The following is a 15,098-nucleotide window of genomic DNA, read 5'->3' as shown; positions in this document are numbered from 1 at the left end:
CAGTAGAGTGCCATGTCGTATTCCAAAATTATGGTAAATATCTTATATATGGTTCTGTGACCGTTAAATAGACACATTCGTTGAGTAACCTTCGCAATTCTGAGCCAGTTACTGTTCGCTTATAGCCTCCAGTTTTGGGTGCTCTCGTAACTGTAAGGTATATTTAGAAGTCCGAAGGAAAAAAAGAAACAACAAATTAAGGGGAGAAAGAGAAGAACAAAAAAGAAGAGAGGAAGAGAGCTTTGCACGCCTTCCCATGCATAACTTTTTTTTCGCCAATGGTATCTTATGCTAATGCACGCCAATCAAGCCAACCAATCAAAGGGGAAAAAGAGATATATATGTATATGAAAAGGGAATTCAGGGACCACGATGGAATAGTCCACTACGGAGTTTGCTCTCCAGGCTTTGGTTTTCTTCCTGTCACAACATAAAAGTCCAAGTAACTGTGGACGTCACGGTTCTGGACACTTTTCCTGACATCGACAAGGAACACCTCAATTTCAGGTTTCGACCAACCTAAGGCAGTAAGAGGCTTATACGACCATCCCGATAAGGCCTCCAGCCAGTTTGTCTCGTTCCACTTGCCGATTTCCCTCAAGTGCGGATCGGTAGGCCAGGGATTGTTTGGGACTTTCTTGATGCGTTCTTGAACATCTACGAATCCCACCTCCCTCATCCAACGTGCAATTCTGTGAGCTACGCGAAATTGCCGAGGTGGATCTGAGATCTGGCCGGAGCGAACATTTAGATCACACCAATCTTGCAAAGCAAAATCGCTGAATTTATCGGGATCGTCCGGTGGCATCGTGCCATCATCGCACTTCGGTTTTGCGTCAAATTCATGGCACTCTATATAACCACCAGGTTTCAAATGTTTCAAAGATTTGCGTAGCATTTCTTTAAATGAGGGAAAGGAACCTGACATGTGTCCTGTATGAATGAAGTCAAAGTGGTTGGGGCCCCATAACCACTCATCTTCGGTGGCATCATCCACTATAAAGTGGACATTTTCAGGGACTTCGTTCGGTTGAACAGGTGAAAGATCGGTGCCTATGATCTCGGCTTCTGGGAAGATGGGCGCTGTGTAGAGCGGAAACGGTAAGGGGTTGCTCGATCACGGCATGGAGAGATGGAAGAAAAACTCACCCATCTCTATAGGCCATATTCCAGATCCGGTACCGATATCAAGGATTCGTTTGGGCTGTTCTAATGGAGAGAAGAATAGGCGACCATCATTGACCAACTTGATCATATGGTGTTGCATGTCTAGTCGGTCTAGTTCCTGCTCATCGTTTGGGTAAACATAAGCTGATGATGTTAGTCACAGTGCGCGAGGACCAGCAGTGTTCGAACAGCCAACAACATACATCCTTCATGATACTTATGATACCGTCTGCCATTCTCAATAGGATAGTCTGTTACACTTGCAGTCAATGACTGCGTGTCACTTCTCACCTGTTAGTTCAACAGCATTTTTGAAAACCCAGATTTGTTCGATTCATGGTGAATTGATTAGGCAAGGTGAGGCGAATAACAAGAACTTACTAGTCACGACTTGATTCCTGAGACATTGTTAGTCACTTGGGTCGCTGTGCAGGTAAAAAGCAAGTCGACAAAAGCTGGGTTCTATAGGGAAGGAATTGTTCGAGTAACGGCTGACTGTGAAACAAATGGACCACGATAGAACTAAGAAAAGAAAATGCTTACAGCCGGCCTCGCACCCATATTGATAGACTTTGGGCCCTGGAACTCGGAAGTTAGCCTGAGTGGGGTGGCTAATAGTGTCTGTCAAAAATCAAACACCCGGCAGGATCAGTTAACGATTTTCAGAAGGAGACAAGAGCCAAGTCGATGGCTTATTGGCGATCAATATTTACAGGAAAATAGATAAATAAATATACCCGGTGATAAGAACGATGAAGAGGAATAATTTAGTAGTATCACCAATACGAAGTACAGAACACGCATTTGAAACAATGTGTAATTCGATACCTTCTGTGCCGCGGAACTAGAAAAAGAATTATACTGAAGTAACTGGTACTCGGTAGGCTCATGCCATTCCTCCCCAGCTAGACTAGACAGGGGGGAACCGATCGTGAGGGTTAGGGAGTCCGTGGATTAGGTAGGGTAACCAGAGTTGCACCGTACGAAGTCGTACAGTAGTCGGCTGCCTGTTTCTGCTTTTTTAATTTTCTTCCTTGTACCCGGTAGCCTGGATTAAGTTTGACTTTAGCAGAACGGAGTTAATTATAACCTAAAAGGAAAGAATATGAACGATTGAAAGGTAAAAGAAAAAACAAACATTGTAATAGTAATAGTAATGGGGCTCTCGCGATATTTATGATTATAAACCAAGGACCATGACAATTAGACTCCCTTCCAGATTATCAAATTTTCAACGGAGAGAATGACAAGGGGCAGCAGAGGAGGGAAAAAAGAATAAAAAAAGGGACATACTAAGTTATTTGTTCGATGTATCCGCAATTGTAAATACAATACAGGATGTGTCAAATTATCTTAATCGAATGGTACGGCCGGCCGCGGAAGGGGGATAAAGAAAAAAGAAAGAAATCAGTCAGTGACTTAGCCCACTACGTTGGGACGCGGAAGGGTTCTCTTAGAACTAACAGAAAACACTACAGCTATTCTTCGGGAATTTTTCTTTCATGCAGTCTATGGTCGACGAGCACGGGAACTACTGTACAGAGTAGGTAGATAGTTCATTCCCTCTACTGCAGGATGTCGACAATCATCACCTGAAAGCAAAATCCTATTTGTTGGTCTGAACTAAGTACGACATAAAAATTTAGAATATCACAAGATATGCTATAAACCCCTCAGGCGGGCAATGAGCATGTGTAGTGAGAGTACATGCCCATTAGTTAGGTATACAGTGACGGTGGAACACACCCAAGTTCTGTTCACTGGTTGACTTCTTATCCAACCAGTATACCCCTGCCAGCTGGCCCCGGCTCCTACAACCTAAGGAGAAAAAGCACGGGCGTCCCAAGCTGCCGGGAAGAACAAGAACAATACGAAGAGGGCGAATCAACCATGGCTTGTAACTTTGGTACGTCAGGCAGAAACAACGTAGTAAGCAAGAGGGTCCAGAAGTCATTTCGTGCCGGCCAAGCTTGTCATTGCTACCTAATGACAAAAAGTACTGTGCTAGCAGACTCTACTGTCAGATAGTGGTAAGAGGGGACAGTACCACTAGTACCGTAAAGAGGTAAGAATGAAATGATCTTCAACAGAAGCCGGGATCCAATGACTGTTGGTGCCACACTGCTGGGAAATTCTCATCCATGGGTCGTTCCCTTTTTAGTAGACGACTGGAGTCATTGGACGACGCTATGCATGCATTTCGCATTGGTGTATCATGATGGACGCGGATGTTTTGTAGCTGTCGTCACATTTTGAATTTATAGATAATGAGAAAAAATTAAATAGGGTCCAAGTCAACCAACAAGCAATTTCCCCTCCCCAACTGCTCCTGGCCTTTGTGATTTAAGGCAGCCAGTTTTTTTTTTATTTTTTAATCTCCGTGACACAAAGATGAAGGGGAGTTACCGCTACCCAGGCTGTCGGATCCCTGACCCACTCACACCGACGGAATTACCCTCCCACTTTTGTCCCACTTGAACTCCAAGTTCCCAAGTGCTCCTCCATCGTTCCCCCTTATTATCACTATTTCAAATACTGTTTCAGTAGAGGGCATCATTGAACTTTGGTCAATTAATAAGATGTTTTAAAAAAGGTCTCATTCTTACTTGCAAAAAATTTTCGCGCCCCACGACTCCTGAATGTTGGGGCAGCATACCTGTTGAAGCATGCTATTGAAGACCTACGGACTTGACCGAATATATTTCCATGACCTCTATGAGGTAAAATGCAACGATGAATACAGAAAATAACTTCGCTATTTCTCGCAGCCTATAAGCCATACCAAGTGAGGCAACAAGCAGGGGCGGTGCATAACGGTAGGTTGTACTCAGCCAAATAGTGTCCAGAATCCAGATAGGTGGAATGCGGCCCCGCCGAGTAAACCCGTGGCATCGACTCGGGACAAAGCATGGAATTGTATCCAAGCGAAACTAATCTTGCATCTTTAGTTTAAAACCACGGAGGTACCTTTCATGGGGAATGTTGCTCCGACACATGTCGCCTAGACGGGCTCACCTACTCCTGCATCAACAATTATATTACATCTCAAAAGACGGGAGGTGCAGATAGATGGAAGTAGAGAGCAGGCGGAGAGCGAGCTTCAGCTGACTCCGACCAAAATTTTCCAAGATGATATTACAATCAATACATGTTCCTGCGGCTGACGGAGCGCTCGCTGGAGGAACGGAACCCCATTACGGTTGTGCTGAAGTTTCTGGTACCCTAAAATTTTAAGTACTCGGTAGGCCTCCACTGTTCACGAATGCGGTAGGAGGGGCGTCGGCTGTCTGTTTCCAGTGGTTCTACTCAGACAATTCTCGTCGTTAATTGGCAGGCGCTAGTTGAAGGTACGACAACTTCGAGAGGATCTATTATCCGTCTTTCGGATTAAGGCGTTTATGGATCTATTGGAGAGGTTCAGTATAAACAAAAAAATTTTTCCGGTAATAAACATTTTAGCCCAAAGAAAAGATATACGGATCCAGACTATTATATACCATACACATAATTACACTTCTACACTACAGAGTTTTTTTTGGCAGTATAGGTTTTATGCAGAGCTTACCAATTCCGATGCATTGAATGACTAAAATGCAAAAGTCCAGCCGATTACAGTAGCTGGACTCCCTATCGAATACAGTCCCATAATACCGTAACTCTATCTACACAGAGAGCACATTGTTACACTGCGTATACGCTCGTAAAATAGTTGGCGCGGCAAGTAGGATGAAGTAGTACATCGTGTCCTCCATTTTCTTCCCAATGCAATTGCGTGAGTGCGTCGGCATTTACAGACTGTCACATGTATGATGTATGGAATAAGAAGTAAATGGAGCTAATAATACACTCTTTTGCATCGAAGCTGTAAGTTCGAACGTGATAGTGGCCTCGGGAATTCCTCGGACGTTCTGATCTTAGGTAGAGCGATAGAATAGATATTTCGTTACCCACCTAAATCCTCGATGATCGCTACCTACTGTGTAATACCTCATTAGCGACGGAGAGAAGAAAGGTCGAACTCTAGACCCTCGAAGCTTCTTACTTATTGAAGGGCTGATGAAGCGTGGATCTAGCTTGCAACATCCTTGGGGCACTAGGTTTTTGAGGTGCAGAAGGCTGTCGTGGACCGACCAAAGGCCTTAGACTCTTACAGGACTAAGCAACTTACCCGGGCAATGAGGTGGAGACCAGCGTTGTCATCGGTCGATTGGGTCAAGTGTTGGTTGCCCTCGGGGGTTGAAATTTTCCAGCTCCTCGCGCCTTTTTTCCTTTCCCTTACTAGTCCATAGTGTGCTGCTACTAGTTCCTAGTAAATCATAGTGACGCTGGCTACTGTGCGGCGGGAATAGCCATCGGCTGGTGAATGAGACTAGTCATCTCAACTGCACTTCAATCGCCTTTCGTTTTATTCCACCGTGAACAGGACCATTCACGTGCATTGATGATGTTCATAAAATCGTTCCGTCGTCTGAACCCACAAGAACAGCCAACAGTCTGCTTCAATTCTAAATATTGCATTATCTGAACGTCTGACATGGTAAGAAGGGAGGTCTACAAGTTGGAAAGCTCTAGGGAGAAAACACAAAATATGAAAAATTTTCATCAATCGGACGAACAGCGCCCCCTACCTTAAAATTAGGCTGAACCGTAACAAGCCCATCTCAACCCCTCAATACTATCCCTAGGTGCGCAAGTATGCATGAGCTGAACCGAGCTATACTAGTATTTCATGCGCGTCAAGCGCCTTTGCTTGGCTTTCAGCATGCAGTCATGGCCTGCCACAAGATTAGGCACATTATCATTGTAGAAGCGATATCATGTACTATATTGTGTAGACAAGTAACACTATAACCTCCTCTGAAAGAATATCCACAAGATTCACCGTGAAGAGCACACATAGGTACATATATGCGCATGGTGTACATTATACGCACAAGAATTAGCCCTGCGGGCCAGGTTAGTATAATAATTTTATAGCAAGGCCATTCTCGGTTCATCGGTTAGCAGTAGACGCCTATTTGCGTACCACGTTTACGATGGAAGCCGTACCCTCAACGTCTACTACCATGCCTATTGAAATTGTTCCTGGCCACAAGCCAAACCAGTGATAGTTTTTTTTTATTTTGTCAGGAAGGGCTGACGAAGGAGTCGCCAAGATCTACAAGCCTGGATCTTCATGTAAATCCAAGACGCCTAGATGTCCATTGGACCGCTGTTATGGGATAGTGGAACTTTCTGGGCACTCGTGACCCAGAGTGGTCTTAGGGTTACTCATTATTACTATTGTCCGGTGGGTTACTGGAATAAGTGCCCAGCTGCCATCATTTCACAGGCCGGATAGACCGGTCCCAGACTCCATATGCAGGAATAGTACGTTGAGGACCCGCGGCTCTGTCAAAAAAAAGCAAGAAAAGTATACTAGAAGCTAGCATCGTTTTCTTTGGGTGCACTTTTTGACAGATCGTCTTTCACCCGACAGTATGTCGTACGACTTAATTTTTTCTCTAACCAAAACCCCGGGTCTGGAGGATTCCAAGTTACCAGGAAGTGGCCTCGCCCAAGCGAAGCTAAAGAAGCCGCCGCAGGGATTGTTAGTGGTTCCCAAAGCTGAGAGGATTCACGCTCGCAAACCCCCAATGAGCATAGTTCGTATGCATGTCCAACAGTTTCAGTGGGAGGGGAAGCCTATCCACCAGACGTTTTTCGTGGACTCTCTTACTGACGCCGTACATGGGAGATGCATAAGTACAATGGATCCGAGAATTTTCTCAAATTTGTCCTTACGGAGACACATGCAATTGTTGATAGGGCGTGGCTGCATGGGTTTCTACCTAAAATTCTGTCAAAAAGCAAAAATAAAAGGTTACATTGCATATCTGCCCCCCCTTTCAGTTCACCCCAGAAATAACAAATTTCGGGATTTGAAGCCACTTGGACGTATCTTTCTCTGCTGTAGCACAACCTGACATGTCGTGGTAATACCATTGCTCGTCTAATTCTAGGATTACTCCGAGTCTCCGACACGCCGATCATACACCTATTTTGTCCCTTGACAGTTGGTAATATTAGTGGGAGGAAGCCAAACTTGCGCCAGAGAGGAGTTGCTCATCGTTTATGCTACTCCAGACGGGGTATGGATGATGACAGCACATGATCTTGCTCGTACGGAGTACTCCGTACTTAATTACACGTAATAGTTAAGAAACAGCAATTTGTCATGAAAAATTCAGATAAGATTATAGCGCATAAATACTATGTAATATCAGAACATCTAGAACGTAACACGACAAGGGTGGAAGCAAGGACTGGCCCATGAACAGTTCCTATTTCCGTTAATTTCCCCTCCCATACCAAGGATTCTGAGCCGTAGGTTGGGACTTCATTGGGGAACACTATGCAATGGCCTGCATCCGTCACTCAATGCTGATCTAGTACCGTAACTTCATTGCGATCAGCTACTAGTGAAAAATCAGTTTACCTAAAAGTACGTTTCTGTCTCATATTATTATCCAAATTCTCTCATACGTACTGCTGAGACAGTAATGGTCTCCGGCTATGCTATACCTGCGGTTGGTATTGGCATTTCTGTACTCCGTCCTCCGTACTGTACACCACTACCCTCAACTCACAAGTTACTGGCTTCTACCCCTCAAATCAATCTCTCCGTTGACAAACCGTGACGGCCAAAATGTATAAGCTGATCCTAGGTTACAATAACTTGGATGTTTTGTGTGTCAGGCAACGCGACAATATAAAGTTAAAAACGATCGCTTGCGGACCATCCGGTCGGGTCGTGAGTGTATCTGGGCATATAACATAAAGGTACCGAGTACCTGGTATAGACGTGGCGTTATGGGTAAGGTTCTTTTGATGCGGCTGAAAATTCTTCGAATATTGTCCTGAACACTGACGACTGTCCTTAAAAAATAGTACTTGCCTTAAAGACCGGAGACTTGACATTTCCAAAGCAGAACGGAGGCCATGATCAGAGAGCGAACGTACATGAACCAGAGAATGACGAACGTATCAAGAGTATCATATCACATTCCATCGAACTTCATACCCTTTGTTATACATTTCTTTTCCCCTATAGCTTTTCGTTTCATGGCCTATTATTAACACCCAAGAGAGCACATATGATAATTCAACCTTTGACACTGGACAAGCACGGCTACCATTTCCTGTCCTTCAGGTCGCTAACATTCTCTCCACGGACAGCATGCTGCCCTCCATCGGTTGTTCCTTATCTGTCCTATAATCGTGCACAAGATCAGAACTTCGACCACCCAGGATTCGCATCATTGCACCTGCTCACCTGGTTGTCATGCGGATATCTGTCTGAATTCTTGGTATGCCCTCCTGGTGGATCAAAGTGTGGGCATATCCAATGACCCGGGAGACTTGATCCCATGGCCCTTCTAAGTCCCTCAATCAGTGACTCGAACTCATCAATCCCTACCTGCAAGACAAGATCTTCCAGGTCCAACTTGAGTGAACAACCCTGCAAGAGAACATGCGGGCTCCAGTCAAAAGATAATTTAACGAGGCCAACTTACCAACAGCCGTTCCAGTAGCAGTCATCTGGTATTTCAGGCCAGATTTCTGCAGCAGATCTTGGATTTCCGCGATCTGTTTGGAAAATGACGCGTTCTGAGAGCCGATCTAACATACAGGTATTAGGTGGGATTACCAAATAGGAAAACATAATTCCCAATTTCATGGTCCTTGACAACGATCGCAGAAGAGGGGCATTAGATACATACCGGGACCAAGGAGAAGTCAGCGATACAGGTTGGAGGGGTAGTCAAATTTGAAATATTAACTGTCTCCATATCTGCTATTGTTCCTGTTTTTCTGGATCAAGAGTGGTGTGCGGTTGACCTTGCTGATCTTTGAGAACTTTGAAAATCTACCTCTCTGTGGGTATCGTACGGCTTATTATAGCTTCCAAACTGCCATATTATCAGTATGACGTCCATGTTGATCATCGGTGTTCCTCACCATCAACAAATAGGATTGCTAGTTGTGATCTTGTGTAAGTTATGCCAACCAGTGTCTACGATTCGGTTTAACGCAAGACTGGTGGCGCCCAAAAGTGTATCGATGCAGAACTGTATGTTCTGGCCTCACTTGTTCCTCGGTTCATCCCTGTGGCTTATAGCTAGCTTTTGCTATTTTAGATATCAGTCGTGTGACTGACAATTTGTTCTCTTGATGTTGCCTATACGCATATGGTTCAAGTAGCATTGAGGTCGAAGGGTTATCGTTTCTGACTGAACATCTATAATTGATTCATTATGTCAAACGCTAATTTCTCGGCCTAACCTAGATAAAAGGTTTCATCAATGGTCCTTCCTCGCCGTTGCCGTGGTTCGCTACCACGAACATATATATCCTCAAACAAGATATCGGGTTTGGTATCTGGCTCCGGCATCTTTTCGGCCTCAGCTACTTCATCATTGACCTTGCTTCGCACTTCCTTATCAATCGATTTCGCATCCTCTTCCGAGAATACGCCCCACTCAATCAACCTCTGTTTCAGGCTAGAGATCGGATCATTCGCACGCTGCTCCTTCAGCTCCTCTCGGCTTCGATATGCAATCCCTGGGTCTGACATTGAGTGGCCCGCATAGCGGTATGTGAGGTATTCGTAGACCAAGGGTCCATTTCCTGCTTGGGCGAACTTCTTTCCATATCTGACTGCGGAAAGAACAGCAAGGACATCCATCCCATTAATTCGCAAACCTGGTATAAATTGGCCACGCTTGTAGTATTCGGTCATTGCAGATGCTCTTTCGACAGATGTTCCCATACCGTATTTATTGTCTAGAAAGAACGTTAGCGCACTGGATGAGCGCATCAGATGGAAGGGAACTCACTCTCGCAACCAAATATCACAGGTAGATTCCACAGCTTTGCCATATTGAAAGATTCAAAAACTTGGCCCTGATTAGCTGCCCCATCACCATAGAGGTTGATTGTGACGTTATTCGCATCATTATATTGTTGAGCGAAGGCAATTCCAGTACCTAGTGGTACACTGGCTCCAACAATCCCATTTCCTCCAAAGAAGCTCTCGCAAAACATGTGCATCGAACCACCCTTGCCATAGGAGATACCGTCTCTTCGCCCAAGCAGCTCGCCAATGATAGACTTGACGGTTCCTCCGCGCATTAAGGTAAACCCATGGGAGCGGTAGGCGGTTATGAGCTTGTCGTGTTTAGTAAGCGCATGCTCGATACCGACAGCCACTGCTTCTTGTCCAGTCGATAGATGGCAGAAACCGCGGATTTTCCTGTCTTTATATAGACCGTCTGCAGCTAACTCCATACGTCTGAAAAGTGTTAGCTGCATACTTTAGTGCCGGGAATCGCGAAGGAAAGCCGACCTTATCAATGACATGTCACGGTATAACTGTTTAAGTTCCCTCTTGGTGGTTTCCACTAAGTACGGAGGCGGGTCTAAGTGATATGTATCGAAGCTATCTTCTGCAATCGGAACGCTGAATGGTTTGTCGTCTTCCTTGAAAACTTTGAGTGTCAGCATTGGTCTTCTAGCAATAGGTTTCTGGATATCTCTTGCCGTAGGTATGTCTTCCAAATTCGCGACGTGCGCTAGAGAGCGCCGACAGATACAGGGAAGCATCGTGCCCGCCAAAGGGACTGCCGCTGTTAATTTCAATGATCTTGAAAGCATACTAGCTGTAGGTAATAGTAATAATGCACTTGCTGGTTGTGCGTATCACTCTATGCGACCGTGAAAGCCGAAGGAATTGCAAGATAGCAGCCTTTGCTGTGTAACAATTTTCAATCAATTTCTATTTTGGAGAGTTCTCAGGAATTATTTTCCAGGAGTTGATTGAAGAATGAATGGATCGGGGGTATATGACGCAATGGTTAACTCATCCGGTAACATCGTCAACTGCAGTTCTTTGGCCTCAGGCTACTAGCGTTAAGATTGGATTTCTGGGGAATATTGTACAGTCCATCAGACGGCAGAAAATATTTCCAGACTGCAGATCCCTTAGTAAAGAGGATCTATAGCCAAATAGTATGTTACATCTTCTGGTGCTAGTCCCATCATACTACCATGTATAAGTATACTGGATATAGAGCTTTCCATCGCCCCTCTCATTAATGTAATGAAACAAATAGAGTATATGCACAGGTTATCTCTACTTTACTGCTATGTACTAGCGTTCAAATGTTAATGAGTAGGTGCAAACATAGAACATTCAATGAGTCCCGTCAAAGACCAATATTACTCAATCCAGAAGTGACGCCAAACCCGGAACGGATTAATGCCACTCCCGCGATGACGCATTGTTGCCCTGAGCAAATTGGCAATTCTGGAACTGGTTTTAATGTTCCATGAGATATCAAATCTTATGCCTGTATATAATTAGACATTATCTGATCCTGATTTTCGTGCCTATTTGATTACTGAGCGGAAGATCTCTCGTTGTTTGGGCTTTACCCTGTGATGAAGTTGCCATCGCGGCTACCAATTTGCCACATCCGCGCGTTGAAACGCGTACAGCACTCTGTCTAATCAACCAAAACTTCAACTCCATGCTTCCCAACAGGTTTTCCTGGAACTATGCCCCGTATAACTCGTGCACGTTCCAAGAAGACTGGTCGCCAGCCAAGAGAGCGCGAAGGACAAGATAATGAAATACCAGAAGTGTACCGTGAGATGCTGGCTGAGGCCGAAGCTCGAGCTCCTCATGATCTAGAAAATGATCGACCAATCAAAAAGCGAAAAGTACAAGGGGAATCACAAGTACCTTACACTCCTTCGCAGATCGCAAAAACAGAAGTTCAATCTCCATCAATGAAAGAAGAGAATGTCCACTCGCATGTACAAACTGTGTATGACTCTCCTAGCTCCGATGAATCGGAAATGGAGTGGGAAGAAGTTGATATTCAGCAAACACCTGCTGCTCTCACCCCGCAAGTGCCTTTTTCCGAAGGGGAGAATGAGATCATACAGCTTACCCTTGACCAGCATCAGGACCAGAAGCGGAAGGTAATTAGGAGGCGTAAACCAGTTACGGCAGCTGAGAAAGCGCTGAGGCTGCAAGCACATAAAGTTCATTTACTCTGTCTTTTGTCTCATGTCCAGTTACGGAATCTGTGGTGCAACGATGAAGAGATTCAGGTGCGCCCTGGCTTCTGCAGGAAACAACCCCTCACCCTAAACTAATGTGAGCTTAGGGGTTTCTCAAGAAAATGTTATCAAGGCGTGTGATCTCGCTCCTGAATCCATCACCGGACCAGCCGCAGTATACAAGGTCGACAACGTTCATTGACGGACTCAATCAGGCCAGTGATGCTTTTTTAAAGAGGTTTAGAGTTGTTAAGCCAGGTTTGAAACGACCTCATTGGGCAGAAGATCCTACTTCGTTGAAACAAAGAGTGGTATTGTAGTCAGTCTCTGTTGTAATGGGTGTCCCACTTCTAATTTATCACCAGGATGATATTATGTCAGATGCAGAGGTCTTCTTATCAAAGGAAGACTTTCGAAAACAAGCTAAGACAATGCAAGGTTCTCGCGATTTTGGTGCCCAGCTGTTCTGTGCCTTACTGCGTTCCGCAGCTGTGGAAGCGAGGCTTGTCTGTTCATTGCAACCACTGCCGTTTTCTGGGACAACCAAACAAATGGCACCTATTAAGCCGGAACGGCAAATCATCGTTATCTCGTCGGATGATCATTATACATCTACAGACGATTTGGCTAAATCAGGGGCATCCCCAACACCCCCGAGGACGAGAAGACTTGGTCGGCCGCAATTCAAACCATCAAAACCCCCGAAGAGCTTCACTGCTAGTAAGTACTGCCTTGAAGAAAGTACCCGGCTTCCTGAATTAACATCTGAAGGTACACGCCCTAGTACCCGAGAATCATCTTACCCTGTATTCTGGGTCGAGGCCTTCAACGAGGCGGTGCAGAAGTGGATTCCAGTTGACCCGTTGGTGACAAAGTCTCTTGCAAAGTCGTTCAAATTTGAGCCGCCATCAAGTGACCCGTATAATAGTATGAGTTACGTTATTGCGTTTGAGGATGACGCCTCGGCACGAGATGTCACTCGCCGGTACTCAAAGGCATTCAATGCCAAAACACGCAAACTACGCGTAGAGTCTACTAAGAATGGTGAGGGATGGTGGGCGAGGGTAATGCAATTCTACGAAAAGCCCGTCCTAGAGGACCGTGACGAAGTGGAAATTAGCGAGCTTACAGCCAAGATTGCTGCTGAGCCTATGCCCCGGAATATGCAGGACTTTAAGGACCATCCTATCTACGCGCTTGAGCGACACCTTCGCCGCCATGAAATCATCTTGCCAAAACGTGTAGTTGGTCATGTTAGCGTTGGAAGATCAGGGTCAAAAAAAGAAATTTTGGAACCTGTCTATCGCCGCTCTGATGTTCACGCTTTACGAAGTGCGAATAAGTGGTTTCGGTTGGGCCGTGATATAAAGTTCGGTGAGCAGCCGTTGAAGCGTATTCCATCCTATAAACATAGAGCCGTGAATATTGAGGAGGATGGGGACACTGAACAGCACGCGGAAACTGCGCTATACGCTTATTTTCAAACAGCCCTCTATAAGCCGCCACCCGTTGTTCAAGGGAGAGTTCCAAAAAATGAATTCAAAAACCTAGATATCTACGTGCCGAGCATGGTTCCGGCTGGAGGAGTCCATATCAAGCACCCTGATGCTAGCCGCGCCGCTAAACTTCTAGGTATTGACTATGCGGATGCCGTAACGGGCTTTGATTTCAAAGGACGTCATGGAACAGCCGTACTTCAAGGGGTTGTCATTGCTAATGAATACAGTGAGGCATTAAATGAGGTTTTGGACTGTCTGGAGGACCAAAATCTACAGGCTGAGCTAGAGCAGAAATCGGCCGAAGCACTTCGGCTCTGGAAGCACTTTTTGCTTAGACTGCGCATCGCAGAAAGAGTCAAAAGCTACGCGGTTGAAGGAGATGATGCCGATGATGAAGAAAGCGCTGCGCCAAGTGACAATGACTTTGGTGACGCAGAAGAGACTGGCGGTGGGTTTATCCCTGAATCAAATCAGGGAGCTGTTACTTCACAGACAGAGGTGGATCGTGAGGAGCTCTCAGCGCAAAAGGTCGCCCAAGAATGCCTCTTTGAACGTCACACTGCGACCGTCACTAAGGACTATGATACTCTTGGTGGAGGTTTTATCCCTGATGAGGGCGAAACTCATCTAAAGACCACAAAAACTCCGATTTACGGAGCGGTAGATGCTCCCCGATACACAGATAGAGAAGAGCAGTCTCTCTATTCACTTATTGTCGTCTCTGATGATGCGAATACTGCGAATATCACGGCTCCCTACAAAGGTGGCATAATATCCCACAAAGCCTCATCCCCCGACCCAATAGTTAAGGAACGCTCCCAGGATGAAGACCGAGGAGTTCCCGGAGGTGGTTCATCAAACCCGCCTCTCTTAGTGGAGTCGTCAGCTGCTGCAGACACGCCTCCTGCTAGTGTTGAGGTCATTTCTCGACCTACTTCACCAATGCAGTCACGTATTGTATCTCCTTTATCTTCGGATAAAGGGTCAAGAAGTAATGATGAAGGATCCTTGCTATCGCATGACCCAGAAGATGAAGATGCAATTCCCGAGTGGCTTATGTCTGATTAACGATTTTGAGTTTCTAGCGATGTATACGGATTATCCTTAGGGCGCACTATTCTTAGGCAACCCCAAGTATTAGTAGTAGTACAATATGCCTAGTACATTGTTAACAATAATGTAAATGCCTAGGGTTAAAGCGAGCATTTTATTGCCTTAGAGTTTAGGCCATCAATCCTCCCATCCTAGTTTAATCGGGTTGCGCACAGACCACCCCATAGGGACGCGTTTATCGCGTTTTAGGCAGTCAATATAATCTACTAG

General features: G+C 45.3%; 4 protein-coding genes across 4 annotated transcripts; 2 read left to right on the top strand and 2 right to left on the bottom strand.

Moving 5' to 3' along the window:
* Positions 1-15: 15 nt before the first annotated feature.
* On the bottom strand, positions 16-1,988 carry BDW43DRAFT_271347 (class I SAM-dependent methyltransferase). The gene is made up of 4 exons (XM_032041414.1): positions 1,549-1,988; positions 1,371-1,450; positions 1,150-1,311; positions 16-1,083 (listed from the first exon to the last, which is right to left on the bottom strand). Exons 1-4 carry the CDS (start codon positions 1,572-1,574, stop codon positions 386-388), a joined length of 966 nt encoding a protein of 321 aa, XP_031902064.1. The 5' UTR covers positions 1,575-1,988; the 3' UTR covers positions 16-385.
* A 7,023-nt stretch (positions 1,989-9,011) lies between these two features.
* Positions 9,012-9,427, top strand: BDW43DRAFT_42531 (uncharacterized protein). Its single transcript, XM_032050047.1, has one exon. The coding sequence runs from the start codon at positions 9,136-9,138 to the stop codon at positions 9,364-9,366; it is 231 nt and encodes a 76-aa protein (XP_031902063.1). The 5' UTR covers positions 9,012-9,135; the 3' UTR covers positions 9,367-9,427.
* Positions 9,428-9,487: 60 nt separating this feature from the next.
* Positions 9,488-10,713, bottom strand: BDW43DRAFT_299148 (putative pyruvate dehydrogenase E1 component alpha subunit; the record flags this gene model as incomplete). Its single annotated transcript, XM_032044682.1, has 3 exons — positions 9,488-9,993; positions 10,047-10,501; positions 10,556-10,713. The coding sequence occupies 3 exons, from the start codon at positions 10,711-10,713 to the stop codon at positions 9,488-9,490; spliced, it is 1,119 nt and encodes a 372-aa protein (XP_031902062.1).
* Positions 10,714-11,766: 1,053 nt separating this feature from the next.
* BDW43DRAFT_309594 (putative DNA repair protein Rad4) lies at positions 11,767-14,843 on the top strand (the record flags this gene model as incomplete). The annotated part of the gene is made up of 4 exons (XM_032046732.1): positions 11,767-12,327; positions 12,384-12,587; positions 12,642-12,996; positions 13,048-14,843. The coding sequence occupies 4 exons, from the start codon at positions 11,767-11,769 to the stop codon at positions 14,841-14,843; spliced, it is 2,916 nt and encodes a 971-aa protein (XP_031902061.1).
* Between the last annotated feature and the right edge of the window lie 255 nt (positions 14,844-15,098).

This window comes from Aspergillus alliaceus (assembly GCF_009176365.1).
Source record: "Aspergillus alliaceus strain CBS 536.65 unplaced genomic scaffold BDW43scaffold_13, whole genome shotgun sequence".
Classification (NCBI taxonomy): domain Eukaryota; kingdom Fungi; phylum Ascomycota; class Eurotiomycetes; order Eurotiales; family Aspergillaceae; genus Aspergillus; species Aspergillus alliaceus.
This window is presented reverse-complemented; position numbering and strand designations above follow the sequence as displayed.